Source organism: Medicago truncatula, chromosome 4, assembly GCF_003473485.1.
Source record: "Medicago truncatula cultivar Jemalong A17 chromosome 4, MtrunA17r5.0-ANR, whole genome shotgun sequence".
NCBI lineage: Eukaryota > Viridiplantae > Streptophyta > Magnoliopsida > Fabales > Fabaceae > Medicago > Medicago truncatula.
In genome coordinates, this window is record NC_053045.1 from 53,248,008 (window position 1) to 53,264,651 (window position 16,644).

General features: G+C 31.8%; 3 protein-coding genes across 4 annotated transcripts; 2 read left to right on the forward strand and 1 right to left on the reverse strand.

The window, feature by feature from the left end:
• Positions 1-719: 719 nt before the first annotated feature.
• LOC25493844 (uncharacterized) lies at positions 720-4,141 on the reverse strand. 2 transcript variants are annotated; one of them, XR_003011084.2, is made up of 3 exons: positions 3,584-4,141; positions 1,177-1,327; positions 720-1,081 (listed from the first exon to the last, which is right to left on the reverse strand). XR_003011084.2 is itself a non-coding variant. In XM_024781353.2 (2 exons), exons 1-2 carry the CDS (start codon positions 4,061-4,063, stop codon positions 1,238-1,240), a joined length of 570 nt encoding a protein of 189 aa, XP_024637121.1. In that variant the 5' UTR covers positions 4,064-4,141; the 3' UTR covers positions 720-1,237. The 2 variants fall into 2 exon arrangements, 1 of the variants encoding a protein (XP_024637121.1); XM_024781353.2 differs by having other exon boundaries at positions 720-1,327.
• A 2,935-nt stretch (positions 4,142-7,076) lies between these two features.
• Positions 7,077-10,260, forward strand: LOC25493845 (probable receptor-like protein kinase At5g61350). The gene is made up of 2 exons (XM_024781912.2): positions 7,077-9,085; positions 9,261-10,260. The coding sequence occupies exons 1-2, from the start codon at positions 7,132-7,134 to the stop codon at positions 9,962-9,964; spliced, it is 2,658 nt and encodes an 885-aa protein (XP_024637680.1). The 5' UTR covers positions 7,077-7,131; the 3' UTR covers positions 9,965-10,260.
• Positions 10,261-12,598: 2,338 nt separating this feature from the next.
• LOC112420940 (uncharacterized) lies at positions 12,599-13,153 on the forward strand. Its single transcript, XM_024780779.1, has one exon. It carries the CDS (start codon positions 12,599-12,601, stop codon positions 13,151-13,153), a length of 555 nt encoding a protein of 184 aa, XP_024636547.1.
• Positions 13,154-16,644: the final 3,491 nt, after the last annotated feature.

Below are 16,644 nucleotides of genomic sequence, written 5' to 3' on the forward strand. Positions count from 1 at the left end.
CATCAATAATAAGGATCGAACATATTTCTTATATCCTATGTCTCTGTTAGCCTATTTCTTATAAACTTTAATGAAAAGTGAGAAGTTTTACACTTTGTTAATCAACTCTCTCTCTCTCTCTCTCTCTCTCTCTCTCTCTCTCATCGCTGTGGATTCTGCATTATATCCAGGCTTGATCTGGAAAAGGCTTATTTTTCTCTCCTGATTCTACAACAAAAATCACACATTATCCACATTGTAGTTTTACTAACGTCAAGACATACATTAATCTGTCCGTCTTTTAATTTTTCTATTGTGCTTAACTGTGCTTATTTTATCGTATTTGATTATAACTTTTTTGGAATATATCATAATCAAAGAAAAGTTTAACTTATATTGTTCCTTGAAATTGTTTCTATTATCATGGAATTTAACTGATTCTTTTAATTAAAAATTTAAATAACATTATACAAAATATAAAAGTGTAATTTGAATAATTTAAATGAAGGATATAATTAGAAGATTAAAAAGTCAGCTCAAAATCATGAACCTCATTTGTTTAGATTATAAGATATACAATATGTGAATTGTTGAACCTATAACTTCTTTATAATTTACTGAGTTTTAAAATCCAAGAGTTAAACACTTGAAAAATGTATTTATTCACCAATAGTGGGATAATATCATGATACGGTAACCTACCATACACAAACATCTTTATATAATAAAAACCATACACATGAATCTCAAATCGAACCTAAATTTATATGCTTAAGAATTTCATACAAAAAGAATTAAGAAAATTGAGCCTCTATCATTAACAAGACCTAATGCAATAAAGAATAGACTTTTGTCCAAGAAAACCAAGTTTGGGACTTTCCTAAATAGCTAAATCTAAACCAAATGTTGGAGTCATTAATCTGACATCAACAGCTTGTACAAATGCAATATGTGCTAAATAAAAGAGAAAAAAAACCTAGCTAACTAAACATTAGTACAGTTAGAGTGTGCTCTGCTAGCTTCCCTGCCAGCCATCTAAACCAGGGAATATGCGCCGAGAATCACAATTAGTTCTTTTGTCAATTTACATCCTAACTAACACCTGCAGAACCACGGAAATTGCAATGTACAAATTTAAGTCCTGGTACTTCAAAGTGAAAAGAATAAAGACAGTATCAGTGTACAAAAGCTCTTTACCAGTGATCTTCATGAATGTAGTTTACAATAGCTACTACCATGTTCACAAACCTTGGTCACATCAATTAACCACTTTTGCAGCCAAAGCTTTGTGGCGATCTATCAGTATTTCATTCATTTGCGCAATCTGGTGCAAAAGTTGGGCAATTTTCTGTAAATAAAAGAATCATAATCAGCAATGGAACCCAAAGAAATGGAAGACAGTCAGGAAACTCCCAAAAAAAAGTATGCCTTCAAGTGAGTGAATGAACAGAAACCAAACAGAGACAAACATGATTGTATTTGTACAAATGAATGAATAGGAACTAGACAGAGACAAACATGATCCGAGTGTTCAATCTATCATTCGCACCCATCGAGCACATGCAAACTATGGATCCGATCTTGAGATTGAGAACATTATAGACAAGCAGAATAAAATACTAAACAGGGCTATGTTATCATGAGCGAGCAAACTATAATAAACTCTAAAGAAGCACTTATAAAAAAAAAATACAAGAATCTTGAAACAAATATATTAATTAAACAATAAATTTTAGCTTTAGTTGAAATTAACTTCTTCATCTAATTTTTCAGTAACTCTCTTATTTAACTATTCCATAAACATTTGGTAAAAAAAAAAAAACTATTCCATAAACATCCATAACACCATCTTAAGAACCATAAAACTTTTAATTGAAAAACTTCCCTAAGAAATAAAAACAAGGCCTATAAATTTACATTAATTAAAAAACTATACAATAACAACAACTAAGCCTTATCCCACTAAGTGGGGTCGGCTACATGAATCGAATTACGTCATAATGTTTTATTATAAACCATGAGTAAATTCAACTCATTAATCTCTTTATCTTTCATAATAGTTTCTTATAGTTTTTCTAGGTCTTCCTCTACCTCTTGTGATTAGACTATCCTAGGCCTGTTTAAGGTTCAGTAATCGAAACGAACTTTTAAAACAGTTTGGTAAAACTGAACCGAACCGTTCACAATTTCACCAGAGTTGAACTGAACTGATTTTATGGTTTGGTGCACCATAAACTGGTTTTTGAACCAAACCAGTGATGTTTGGAAACCAAATTGTTCCTGAACTATTCATCCCTCACCCCATAAATTATTCACATAACACAAACAATCATTCATACTAAACCGTGGGAGAAAAATTTAATTTGTGAAATCGAAAAGATTGCAGAAATGTCTTTGTTGCTGCATCATCACGGTCCCTCTCTTCCAATTCTCCGACTGGCTCCGACGGTAATTCTGAATATCAGATCTAGCTCCAGCGTCGCGATATGGAACCGTCTCCATCGCAAAATCTGAACAAGTTTTCTTGGCACATCACCTCTACAGCAGCCGGCGGAGGATTGACGGTTGCAGATGCAAACTGGTGATCATGGTGTGAAACTGTGATGCGGCTATTCATGAACTCACAGATTTAGGATTGGGTTCGTGTTTTAATAAACAAGCTTGTAGAATTGAATTCTTTCAAGTCATTTCAATGTCTAGATTATTGTTCGAATCACAAAATTTTGATGAAGGGAGCAAAAAATTTGATGAAGGTTATTTTAGATTAAGGAATATTGTTCCAGAAGATTCATAAAATGAAAACTGAACTGGTGAAATTAAATTGGTTTAAGCAGTTCGGTTCACACAGTTTTGGTTCGGTTTTTATAGTTTGGTTAAGGTTCGTGAATTGTGTTTGAATTAACAGTTCAATTCATGAACCAACATAAACGGTTCGGTTTTATGAGTGCGGTTCGGTTCTACAATTCGGTTTGGTTTGTCAGTTTTTTTTAACACCCCTAGACTATCTTCCATCTCATATACTCTTCTTACTACAAAATCTACAAGTCTTGTCTCTATATGCCCAAATCACCTAAGCCTATTATCCACCATCTTTTCTACTTACCTAAACTCTCTCTAATGTTGTCATTTCTAATTCTATCTCATCTAGTCTTACTACACATCCAACACAATATTCTTATCACCGCTACACTTACTTTATTCTCGTGTTTGTATTTAACCATCCGACACTGTCCATACAACATCGTCGGTCTGACCGGTACTTTTGCATGACATAAAATACATGAGGCTCTTCTCCCTTTCAACCACTAAGCTTGAATACAATGATTTACATCTGCTTCTATTTCTCCTCCGTTTTGTCCTACAAAAACTATACAACTTTATCTAACAATTGTATATTCCTGTTAATGCAGGAGAATATCTATGCATTCTATTATATGCTAGTATACTAGCCAAATGCACAACAACAATGACATAGATGTAATGAAATATGGTATAAATGCAATTTGTTAAACAAGTAAATCAAAATTCTGAAATTGTAATGAAACATAAAAAAAAAAAAAAATGAAATGCAATATTAAAAGTAATGAATTGAGTTTAAACGAACCCCTTCTTTCTCCATGATGATTTGCATAAGACGAGACTCATTGGGCGTGAGGGTCCTCCTTCCATTCTTCCTCCTCCTTATCAACACCATGACAATGAATACCACAGTGGCAGCACGTAACCCAAATGACCAATTTGTCCCTCCACGGTTCCGGAAAGAGGAAACCGCGGAAACGAGCTTAGAACGTAAGATCTGAAACCCAATGCTCAACCACCCGATAAAGTCACAACCTTTACGGAGACTTGAATCGAACGGTGAAGACAGAGATAAACATTCTTCCCAAGCGTCACAATCAGAAGGGGAAAAAGATGGAGATGGGGGTGATTTCGATTGTGGAATTTGTTGATTTGTCAAGAGTTGAAGATTTTCGTGGTTAATTGGAGGGAATATTGAAAATTCGTCTTTGTTATCGGTGATAATTACCATTGGAAATTCGTTTTGATTGGCATTCACAGGAACTACAACACGATCATCCACCATTTGGAGATTGAATTTGGAAATAACCGAAAAAACGAAAGAAATTCAGAAATTATTTAATTAGGAATTTTTTATTTTGTTAAATTATATTTTAGGATACTTCTTACACTATTTCAAATGCTTATTTATATTTCAAGGAAAATTTAAACTCAAAATCACCTACTTACTTTCACCATCACATCGCCCTTACAAATAAAAATCTACATTTTAAATTTATTTAATTAATCATATATATCGTCTTTATTATAAATCATGTATATGATTTAACAAATGAATCTAAAATATTGATTTTTATTTATAAGAGGGTATAACAATTTTTTTCTATAAAAGACCCCTTCTCAAGGTCTCTTGTGACATTGACGATCTCACTATTAATCAACTTTAGTTCTTATTTTCTCTTTCAACTAATTATCCAATTATATAAAAATCCAAACATATTTTCAAATGTTTTCGATTCCTCAAATTCATTTTTAAAGAAGTAATTATCATATCAACAACAACAACAACAAAAAAGTAGTCTGCTTTAAATGATTCTTTTGATGATGGATTTTCATGTTCCTCACTCTTCTTTCAAAAAATTCATAATCACACGGCATTTTGTTGAAAAGATGGGCTCGTGCAACACTTTTTTTGCAAGATTCTTGCTTTTTGTAAAACCTTCCTATCGATATTTTTCAAAATATGATAACTTATCAATTGTTTGATGGTAGTGTCAATGCACATATGATAACAAATATAATTGTCAAAACAAAATAGATGAATTAGTATACAACAAGATTCATAATTATCGTAAATAGATTCAACGAAATTAGGGTTACCTATGAAGCAGTATATCTTAAAAATAGATGAATAAGAACATAAAATGTAAAAATTCAAAACGGGCCTTGAATAAAGAATTCATTTGAGGCCACAATGTGATTATGAATTGAATCAAAATATAACAAATTAAAAAAAAAAAAAAATCGAAGGCAATTATGTGATTGTGGAGAATAATTTTATTTGAAAAAAAATTCCGATCTATGCTTGCTTACTAGAGTAAACCTTCTCACCTGAGGCATTCCTTGTGAAGAATCTTGTGTATGTTGTGATCTTATGGAGGAAACACATATGCATGTCTTTTGTGTGCTCAAAGAATTGATGGGAACATATTGACATTTGCAACATTATTCAGGAAATACTTCCAACGGCTGATAATTTTACCACTATGCTTTTTTATTTGTTAAACAGGTTGTCTCCGCATTAACAATCCTTGACAACGATGGTTCTATGGAGCTTGTGAAAGAACTGCAACTCAAAACTTTGGGAAGCCACAAATCACATTCGTCACTCGAGCAAAGGACACTCTCAACGAATGGAGTTGTATGCAAAGAGCAAAGTTATTGGCACACAATGCAGAACATTCTCATAAATGGAGCAAACCACTCTTCTGAACTGTTTATGTTAGGGAAATCAGATATATATCAACTGTAAACTAAATAAAAAAAGAAACTTTAAATATAGAATCTATGTGAATGAAATTCAACGCAAATTAAAATCAAACTAAATAATATGATAACAATATTTTGTTAGTCAAAATAAGTAGAAAAAACTTGCTCTAAAAAACTAGTCGATATCACAGATAAATTTGGCTCATCCAATACACTTGAATAACAAAGACTAGGTTATAATACACTGAAGAAACTAGGGCTTATCAATTACGTCTTTGTCTTGAGCGAGTCTCTCATTTGTTGTCTTCAACATTCTCTTCCCAAAGCCAATGCTATGATCAACATACTTCAGCCTTATGGCATGCATGGCGAACAGCTGCAGCATCTAAACATCTCTTCTTGACTAGAAGATGTACCATATGATCACCCTTCTCCTTCACCGCTTTGTCAACTTCAGGATCCATGTCGCAACATATATGTAAATGTGGAATTTGGTGATTTGTGAAGAGATGAAGATTTTCATCGTTGATTATCTCTGAAATAGAGATTGAAGTTTGAAGAAGCGAAAAACGAAATAAACTGGGATAAGTACGATAACAGAAAAGAGAGTTGTATTTTGAGGTTTAGTGTAGTATTTATAATGCTTTTTGTCCACCAAATTTTTTGATAAATCAGTTTTGATTTTCTTTTAAAAAAAATTCTTTACAAAGTTATCTTTTAATATTTCCAAAACAAGATAAATATCGATTATCTTTTGAAATAATTCCTTTAAAAAAATATTTTTAAATAATTATTTAATTAGAAAAGGAATTTATAATGAATTTTGGCTATCCTTTCAAAAGAAAAAAGAATTTTGACTATCTTTCAATTTTTTTTTACAAATATTATATTTTTAATATATTAAAACAATAAATATCAACTATCATTTAAAATGATTATTAATTAACTAGAATAATATTTGTGTTTGAAAAACTAGAATAATATTATTATTTTTTTATTACCCGAATCAAGCATACAAGTGAACACCCTTGGTTGGATAAAGAGGAAGAAGTATATCTCGATTGAAAGAGATGTTCATATTTAATGTTTGACAATGCTTCAAATATGATTACTTATATAAAAAGAAGGCATTATGTAATGTGGTGCGAATGTAAAAAGAACCTAGGTAAAAAATACATTTTTTGAACTAAAATTAATTTTTTGAACAATGTGACAAATTAATTTTGGAAGATTAGTCACTGAATAGGAAAGGAGTTCCCCAATTAATTTTAATTCTACTTTTGTAAACTTTAGGTCATCTTATAACAATCATGTAATTTTTTCAATGAGGGTTTGTTAACCTATTTCTAAACCGTGCCAAATTTAGAAAAACTACAACACGTGTGAAATTATGTTCTGTTACATTACATTTTATTTGCATTTGCATCACCTTAATTTGTCAAGATTCTAAAGTACAAAATATTGTTACCAAGCCAATTCCGGTTATTTCTTACGCGGTTTGCACCTGTTCCTCTGGACAAACATACATACATAGTAACATTGTAAGGTGTAACGCATATATAGTTCTAATTAAATTAATCATTCAGTTTTTACCAATTCTCTCTGTATCTCATCTCTTACATTGCATGTCTCCATCTTCACATAATGGAAGAAGAAGAGAATAAAGAGGTTCATATGAAACCTTCATTTAATTTCTTCTCCATTTTCATTCTTATAATTTTTTTATTTACACCCTCCAATTCTGATTCTACCACCATTGATCATTCTTTATCACCTTATGTCAATTACCTTATTGATTGTGGCTCTTCCACCAAAACTCAACTAATAGATGGTAGAATCTTCAAATCTGATCGAGAAACCACTTCTTTTCTTTCAACAACCGAAGATATTCAAGTTTCAGTTGATTTCATTAACATAAACCTCCCTCCTTCATTGCCGCCTTCATCATTGCCTTTGTATCAAACTGCAAGAGTTTTCACAGAACAATCATCATACACTTTTTACATTTCCAAAACTGGTAGACTTTGGATTCGTCTTTACTTCTTTCCTATTTCTAACCCTTCTTACAATCTAACAAGTTTTGTTTTCTCTGTTTATACGGATCACTTTGTACTCTTGCATGAATTCTCTCATAGTAATAACAATTCACTTGTTTTCAAGGAATATCTTGTTAATGTTTCTGATACTAGATTCTCTCTCAAGTTCATACCAAAAAAAAAGTCCTTTGCATTCATCAATGCCATTGAAATTGTTTCAGCTCCTGATACACTTATATCAGATTCAGCAACTCAAGTTTCACCACTTGGAGAATTCAATGGTTTGACGAAATCAGCTCTGCAAGTATCTTATAGAATAAATGTTGGTGGCCCCACCATAACTCCTGATGGTGACACCTTGTCAAGAACATGGGAACCTGATGATTCATATAACATTTTCCCACAAGGCTCTTCCAATGTTTCGGTCCCCAAGAAACGGATAAAGTATCCACAAGATAGCGTCGTAACTGTAACACCCTTAATTGCTCCAAACTCAGTTTATGCAAGTGGTGTACAGATGAAGGAATCAAGACTTCTGCAACCAGATTTCAATCTAAGTTGGATGGTGAATGTTGAAAGGAGCTATTCCTATCTGATAAGAATGCATTTTTGTGACATTGTTAGCAAAAGTCTTGATCAATTATATTTCAATGTATACATCAATGGGATTGAGGTTGTGGAAGCTTTGGACCTTTCATCTGAAACCAAAGCCTTATCAACAGCTGTTTACAAGGACTTTGTGCTTGGTTCATGTAATATCACAAATGGTTCCATCTTGATTCAAGTAGGACCAACTTATCTTCAACAAAGTACAACCAACGCAATTTTGAATGGATTTGAGGTGATGAAAATGAGCAATAGTGCCAATAGTTTGGATGGTTTTTTCTCTGTTGATGGAAAATATAAAGGACCAAGTGTAACATCCAACGTAATGAAAATTGTTGCTATTGCTGGTTTGGTATTGGCTGTGATATCATTGTTGTTACTAGTAGTGATGTATATTAGGTGGTTAAAAAGACCTTTAGATTGGAAAGAAAGTAGAGGTTTCTCTTCATGGCTCTTACCTCTTTGTCCAAAATCTAAAAAAAGTTGCAGTGCAAACGCAAATGCATTTGATTCACCTAAGAATAAGCATGGTGGTCATGATGTTCATCACTCTCCAAGAGGGACAGGAAGGTTCTTTCATTTCATCGAATTGCAACGAGCTACAGATAATTTTGATGAAAAGAGAGTGATTGGTTATGGAGGATTTGGTAAAGTGTACCTTGGGACATTGGATGATGGAACAAATGTTGCTGTAAAAAGAGGAGGTGGTGGTTCTGAGCAAGGAATAAATGAGTTCAGAACCGAACTAAAGATGCTTTCTAAGCTGCGACATCGCCACCTAGTTTCACTAATAGGTTTCTGTGATGAAAACTCAGAGATGGTTCTTGTATACGATTACATGTCTAATGGCCCTTTTCGCTCGCACCTTTATAACTCCAACTTTTCTCCTTTGTCATGGCAAAAGAGGCTTGAAATATGCATTGGCGCTGCTCGTGGTTTGCATTATCTCCATACAGGTAATTGTTACAATTTACATTATCAAACAGATGAAGATTCATCTCATATTGATTGATAAAAGATTGTTGATGAATACATGAGATGCTCTATATATGGAGTGAGTAGAGAGAGTAGATAATTAACAAACTAATTGCCTACGAATGGACTCTAACTAAATTTATATATCTAATATAGGTGCATCTCAAAGTATCATACACCGTGACGTGAAGACAACAAATATACTCTTGGATGAGAATTATGTTGCCAAGGTTTCTGATTTTGGTTTATCTAAAGCTATACAAGATAAATCTCAAATAAGCACTGCTGTTAAGGGAAGTTTTGGATACCTAGATCCTGAATATTATAGGAGCCAACAACTGACTCAAAAATCGGATATATACTCATTTGGTGTAGTCCTCTTTGAGGTATTATGTGCTAGGCCAGTTGTTTCTCCGACATTGCCAAGAGAACAAGCTAACTTGGCTGATTGGGTACTGCAACAATATAGCAGAGATAAGCTTCATAAGCTGATTGATCAAAATATTGCAGATACTATAAGTCCTGAATCATACAAGATTTTTGTACAAATTGGTGTGAAATGTTTGGCTGATCATGGAGTTGATAGGCCTAGTATGGGTGATGTGTTGTGGCATTTGGAACATGCTTTACAACAACAGTTAGCTTCATCACATATTGATACTATACCTATAGATAACAACACAAATTCACATATTCATGCTACACCTATAGATAGCAACACAAATTCATATGCTATTCAACATGCAAATGAAATTGACAGAAATTATGATAACCTACATGGTGTTACAAGTGATGAGTCTGATAGCACAACTCCTAATTCTGATTTGTTTTCTCTGATTGGTAATTTCCAAGGAAGGTGAAGTTGGAGATAGGAAATACTATTAGGTTTAGAGGTTAAATATTACACCTTGTTTCATCTTAAATGACTTGGATTTTTTGTATTAGTCCTTATTGCTACAAATATTGGGATAACCAAATGTGGCATGTAGTAACCTCTAGGAGATAGCCAGATATTAATTTGATAGTATTGGTCAGAGAGATAAAAAAAAGAAAAGTGTGGAAAATCATGGATGTATCTTAAGAGTATATTTTGTTCTAGTTACAGATTATTAGCCTCTAATTGGATGTCATAGTAAAAGTAGTTTCCAATGACAAATGACAGTCTAGTATTTAATCTCTTAAAGTATTTTACATCATTCCTAAGGTACATATATTATTGATTTGATTTTTTTTTTTACTCCTAATAAGCAAAATGACATTAATAGAAGTATAAGGGGTACTAAATCCTAATACAAAATGTTAAAGATGAATGAATGGTTATACAAGACAACCAAGGTCAAAAAAATTCAATTTAATTATAAATATGTAAATGGATAATTTAATTGTAAATGTTTTTCTAGCTTAGTTGGTTAGAAAGAAGGCCTCATATTTTACTTGTCCTAAGTTCAACTCTTAGACTAAAAAAATTTAAATTGTTTTCTTTGATTTTTTATTTGTTTTAAAAGATCTCATTATAAATTTTTTTTTATGCCTCCAAACATAATGGGTTGGTCCTGCAAACTATAATATTGGTACACTAATCCAAATACATATATTATAAGTTTAATTTTGATTTTGTTTTGGATGACCTTTCTTTTTTTCTTTTCTTTTTGGAAATTGGATCTTCTTTGCTTCTTTATGCTCCGCATCTGATCTGAATAATATTGGTGGAGGATAGTTGGAATAAAATAAAATAAGTTTAATTTTTTAAAATTTTTAAACCTTGACATATGGTTCTCTAATATTGTACATTCTCTAAACTTTTTTTTAATTGTGATATGTGGGTTTATTTCAAAGATGGCAATGGTTTTATAGAAATGAAGTTTACTCCGCTTTAGAAATATCCTTAACCAGAAAGAACATGAAAGAGTGTAAAGAGAAGTTTTCACCAACATGGAAAGGGTAACATGAACCAAAAGGAGTAAAAAATAAGTACTTATCTCTCGACTCAAACTCTTATAAGAAATATAAAATCATAAAGATGACGGTCTTCTATTGCCAGAAAAATTTGGAGCAAAATTTTCTAAAAAATGGTTTATAATTATTAATTGATCCTCCTCCAAAACTCCAAAGAGTTTGAAATGCATGAATTATTGTCAAAGTGGTCTCCTAGAGTTTGGAAGCTATGATTTGTAATTATTGACCAATGATCCTCCAAAATTTGAAAGTTCGAAAAAAAAAATATTTGCGATTATCAAGTGATAATTCTCCACACACAAAATTTGTAAGAAGAGTTTGATAAGAGGCCATATGATTAAAATTTTAGAAGGAATGAGCTATAATAATTAACTTGAGGGTACCCATAAGATATCCCTTGATAAAAAGTCAATAGATTGAGCTATAATAATTAACTTGAGAGTATGCATAAGATATCGCTTAATAAAAAGTTGTTAGGATTCATGCCAAATGAATGACATAGATTCCATGTTGCAACGATGTGACACAACTATGTATCTTTATTGTTCGATTCAACAATAGTCGAGATTGTTTAAAATTATATCGAGATTCATTAATATGTAGTACTTCTACTATATAAAATTTGGAGAGTGAAAAGAGAAGTCTTCACCGACCCGAGAGAGAGAGGATGTTCCTCTTGACTAAAAAAAAATTTGGAGTAAGATTTTTAAAGAATGGTTTATGATTATTAATTGATCCTCCGCCAAACTCTAAAGAGTTTGAAATGCATTAATTTATTGTTAAAGCAATATCCAAGAGTTTAAAATGTTTGAAATAAAATATTTGTGATTATTAAGTAATCATCCTCCAAACACAAAATTCGAAAGAATAGTCTGAGACAAGGGCAGTTTCACCGCCCGACGACCCCAGGCGATTGCCCGGACTCGATCAATAATTTTTGCACATTAAACTCAACCCAAAAGTCCATTAACACACTTACAAAAAAAAAATATTGGGCAAAACATTTCAGAAAACAAACGCGCGCACTTACGTTCCAGGAAAAGAAAACACAAGTCTCTCCTATTCTCAGCTCTCTGCTTCTCTTCTCTCATCTGTCTCTTTTATTCTTCAATAGCTATGGTTGCTAATCTCTTCTCTGATTGCTAATCTCTTCTCATTCACTCTAAAGGTAATCTCTTCTCCTTCCTTCCTTCCTTCCTTGTTTAGTTGTTTTAGGGTTTTAGAAAAATTAATTATTTGTGATTTTGTAATTGAAAAATTGATTAATGGTTGATGAATTGGTGTTAATGTTATTGCAATTCAAAGCGCCTAATCTTGAAATTCTTAGTGATGTCTAGCTTTTCAACAGTCCTATATTTTGATTTAACATTTAACACCAAAATATTTTAAATAGACTTGAGAGTGGTGAGATATCTACAGGAAGGGGTAAGAACCAGTCATCTACTCTCGCTAGACCTGGGGATACTAGATGGGGTTCACATCATACTACCTTGCTTCGTTTGGATCAGATGTGGTCCTTCGTGTTAGTGGTGCTTAGTATGGTTCATGAAGATGGACGTGGACCATCTCAAGCGGCGGGTTTGATAGAAAAAATTGAGAGCTTTAAATTTGCTTTCATTTTGAAGTTAATGTTAAAGTTGTTTGGTATCACAAACGAGCTTTCAAAAATCTTGCAAAGAAAAGATCTTAATATTGTGCTTGCCATGGAATTAATTAATGTCGTCAAAGATCGGTTGGCCACATTGAGAAATAGCGATTGGGATAATTTATTTGTTGATGTACAAGAATTTTGTGTTGCTAAAGGTATTCCAGTGCCAAATATGGATGAAGAAATACCGGTTCGGGGTCGTTCAAGACTAGAAGGGAGGACTGTCACTAATCTTCACCATTACCGGGCCGAGATTTTCTATGTTGCTATTGACAAAATATGTGTTGAGAGGGATCATCGCTTTAGTGAAGGAAGTAACATTGTGCTTGGTTGCTTCTCATGTCTTGACCCCAAGAACTCTTTCTTCAAGTTTAATGTTGATAAGCTTGCTCGTCTTGCTGATATTTATCATGCAGACTTCTCTGTGATGACCGTGGAACAATAAGAGAGCAACTTGACACTTATGTACTTCAAGTGAAAAGACAGGCTTCCTTCTCTTTTTGTGAAGATGTTCAAAGTTTGGCTATGAAGATATTTGATTCCAACTATAATCATGATTCATTGATATGTATAAATGTGTGGTACTTTTACTACAGAAAATTCGGGTCCAAACATGTATTAGAGAAATGATCAAGATCCTTTTGGCATGGAAGACATGACTTGATTCAAGATGGATGACTTGGTGTGGATGCATAACATAAACAATATAATTCAGTCTCTCTGTTTTGGATGATTTGGGTTGCGTCGATATAGGCCTTGAGAATCCATTATATATTGACTCCTTATTTTTCCATCTTGTTGATTTATCGCACGCTCGATGTAGTTTGGATTATATAATTCGAACGACATAAACATCTTATAAAAATCTCCAAAATACGTTAAAACATTTCGAATTTTAGAATTCAAATAAGGCGTGCGAGAAACTCATAGGATAGAAAAAATAATGACATTATATACTAGTGCCTTGGTTTGACCTTTAGTTCAATCCTCATAATAAAATGAATTATGAGTTTATTTTCATTGATCGGACTTGAAAGGAAGAGTTAGGATCCTCCTCATTTCTTAGAAAAAGAAAAAAAAATCTTCATTACTTTAGTTTTGTATGTATAAATCACATAAATGCTTAATAAATATCATATATTTTGAAAAAGAGAAGTGATATACCTCGCGAACAAAATCGTTCCGAGAATTCCACGAATTAATTTCAGTCGTTAAATATTAGAATTTCTGGAAAACATGGATTGATAGAAATAAAAGTGGGTCACGCTGCAGTTACACATTTATGTCGTGAAGTTTTCGTGAGCCATTTTTTCGGGACATCTAGCATTTCTGTTTGAAAATATATGTTATCTTACACATAAAACTATAGTAATTAAAATTTTCATTTCTATATAGAAATAAAGAGGATCGTACTCTATAAGGAATGGGGCATTAATCATGTTCACTTTGCGACCATAACGATTTTCACTTGCTAACACTTGTTGGTGGTGATATCACAATTAGTCAACCACTATCTTTTGTTTGTACTACTACACAAATACATGACATTTAATATAAACTTTTTTTGACTGGAATATTTAATATAAACTTGACTAAACTAATCTGAACCATAAATAAAAGGAACCGACACTTTATATTCGTATAAATACGCGAGTGGTTCATAATGCTTTTTTTTTTTTTTTAAGCAAGAGTGGTTCATAATGCTTGTAGCTATTGTTCCTTCAAAAAAAAAAAATGCTTGTAGCTATTGCAAAAATGTCATTTATACTTTTTTTCCCGCATATTTAAAACCTTTTTATATGAATTTGACTTATTCGTGTGATTGAAAACAATGAATTGATTTTGTTATAAAAATATTACAATGAATTGATTCAAATGATAAGAGGTTTGGATCTTTTAAATAAATGATCATAATTTAGATCCATTGATGATAACTCTTACAACTCGTACGTACCAAGAAAATTTTAACGAAAAGAAAGAATTTTCATTGTATTCAATTGATTTCTCAATGGAGATTAATATTAACATCGTCGTTAGATGGTGATGAAAACTTTGTACCTATAACATGACAAAAACAAAAAGATATTGTCAATGTAAATTTTTTACACCGGCGATTAATCATAACCATTGGATCAATATTAACATTTGACTTTTATCATAATCATTATAAAAAATAGAAACATGAATGACAGTGACATATTAATAATGTAGGGCTTTTTATTGTGACAATACATACAAATTAAACTTTTTTTTCACTTTACATTTTCCATAAGGTTTCTCAATTCTCTCTATCTCGTCTCTCTGTATTTTTCTTTTTAAAAAGACAGCAAAGCCAAGCCCTATTCTCTTATCAATTTATCAAATAATTTTTATTGCCTGTTACTGTTAGTGCCTGTTTGAATCACTTTTGATTTTTAGTTTTTAAAACATGTTTTATAAACCTATTTTAGAAAACTCTTTTTAAAAAGAAAATAGGAGAAAAAGTGTTTGGTGATGTAATTTTTCAAAACTTTTTCGCAATGTTCCTTATAATTTTTTTTTTTTTTTTTGAAGGAAGGGATGTTCCTTATAAGTTGAAAACCGTTTGTTACGGAACCCTCTTTTTATTTTAGCTTTACAAATTACATGCAGATAAAGTAACAAATCCGGGGAATCCAAATTTACCTTCCAAAGCCTATAATTTTGTATTCAATCACCTAATTGCTAATTGCATTTAAATTTCAGATGAAATGTCAATAAATATGTTGACATCTCAACAAGGAAGAGAGTATAGCCAAACTAAAATACAGTAGTATTAATTAATGATGTTGTTTAATTATATTATTCCTCTAATCCATGTAAAACAAAAAAAAAAAATATCAAATCAATTCAAGTAAGATAATGTGTCACCAATATATGGATCCCTTACACACAGGTCAAACTTGCTAGTTCAGCTCACCGACTAAATCTATTTGCATTAACTCAGAGAAGAGATCATCCTACCCACACTTATTCATTCATATCATCATAATTTTAAATATGTTTAAACATGTACTCACTAGTCTCTACTAAATTTAAATGAAATTATTTGAATTTCTTTCGACTTAATTAGCTTCCTTAATTCGAATCTAATTTTGGAAAATGTCAACCGAAAAAAAGTTGATAGATAGAGTTTTGCCGCACATAAAAAGTTTTATCTAACTTGAGGAATTTGTTTTTACATTCAAAATGAAAACCCAAAAATTTACTCCACGTTCAATGTTTTTTAACTATTATTTTAAAAAAAAAATTAAAAATAACAAGCAAGGTCGACCCAATATATATTGAGGTCTAAGACGGAATTTAAGATGAAGTCATTTGAAGCTCATAATAGCACTTAAATAAAATTATTTTAATTTTCGTTAAATTTGTCATACATTTATGATACAAAATCATACTCCCTCCGTCCCTTAATAAATGACCTAGTTGACAATATGCATTATTGACTTGATATACTTTGACCATATTTTTCTACTAATTCACAAAGATAAATAATATCATGTAAGATGTTGTTGGATTCGTCTCGATGAGTATTTTTAAAATATTAAATTTTTATAATTTTTTTTAGTAGAGAATTGAAGATATCAAAGATAAAACATATGCATTGGTATGTGTGTCAGAGTCAACTAGATCATTTATTTAGGGACGGAGGGAGTATATTTTAGCATCAAGAGGTCTCCCTTTTGCGACCTTGCATGGAGTAAAATTATTCGTTGAAGATATCTCTTTGTGTGGAAGTTCATGCAAAATATCTTCTCATGAAGGATAATCTTATGCATCGTTGAATAAATGATGTGGATGTTTATTGTATTAAATGATTGTGGCTGCCTTGAATCATCTCGACATTTATTTGTTGAGTGTTCATTGTTTCAAAATATTTTGATTTTTTTTATTAAAGGTAAAGAAAAATATTTGGAA

Bases quoted from the DNA above. Each gene is read 5' to 3' on its own strand.
- LOC25493845 (XM_024781912.2), top strand. From the start codon at position 7,132: ATGGAAGAAGAAGAGAATAAAGAGGTTCATATGAAACCTTCATTTAAT. The intron at 9,086-9,260 runs GTAATTGTTACA...TATCTAATATAG, and splicing joins TTTGCATTATCTCCATACAG to GTGCATCTCAAAGTATCATA.
- LOC112420940 (XM_024780779.1), top strand. From the start codon at position 12,599: ATGGTTCATGAAGATGGACGTGGACCATCTCAAGCGGCGGGTTTGATA.
- LOC25493844 (XM_024781353.2), bottom strand. From the start codon at position 4,063: ATGGTGGATGATCGTGTTGTAGTTCCTGTGAATGCCAATCAAAACGAA. The intron at 1,328-3,583 runs GTTCGTTTAAAC...TTTTATTTACAG, and splicing joins TCATCATGGAGAAAGAAGGG to AAAATTGCCCAACTTTTGCA.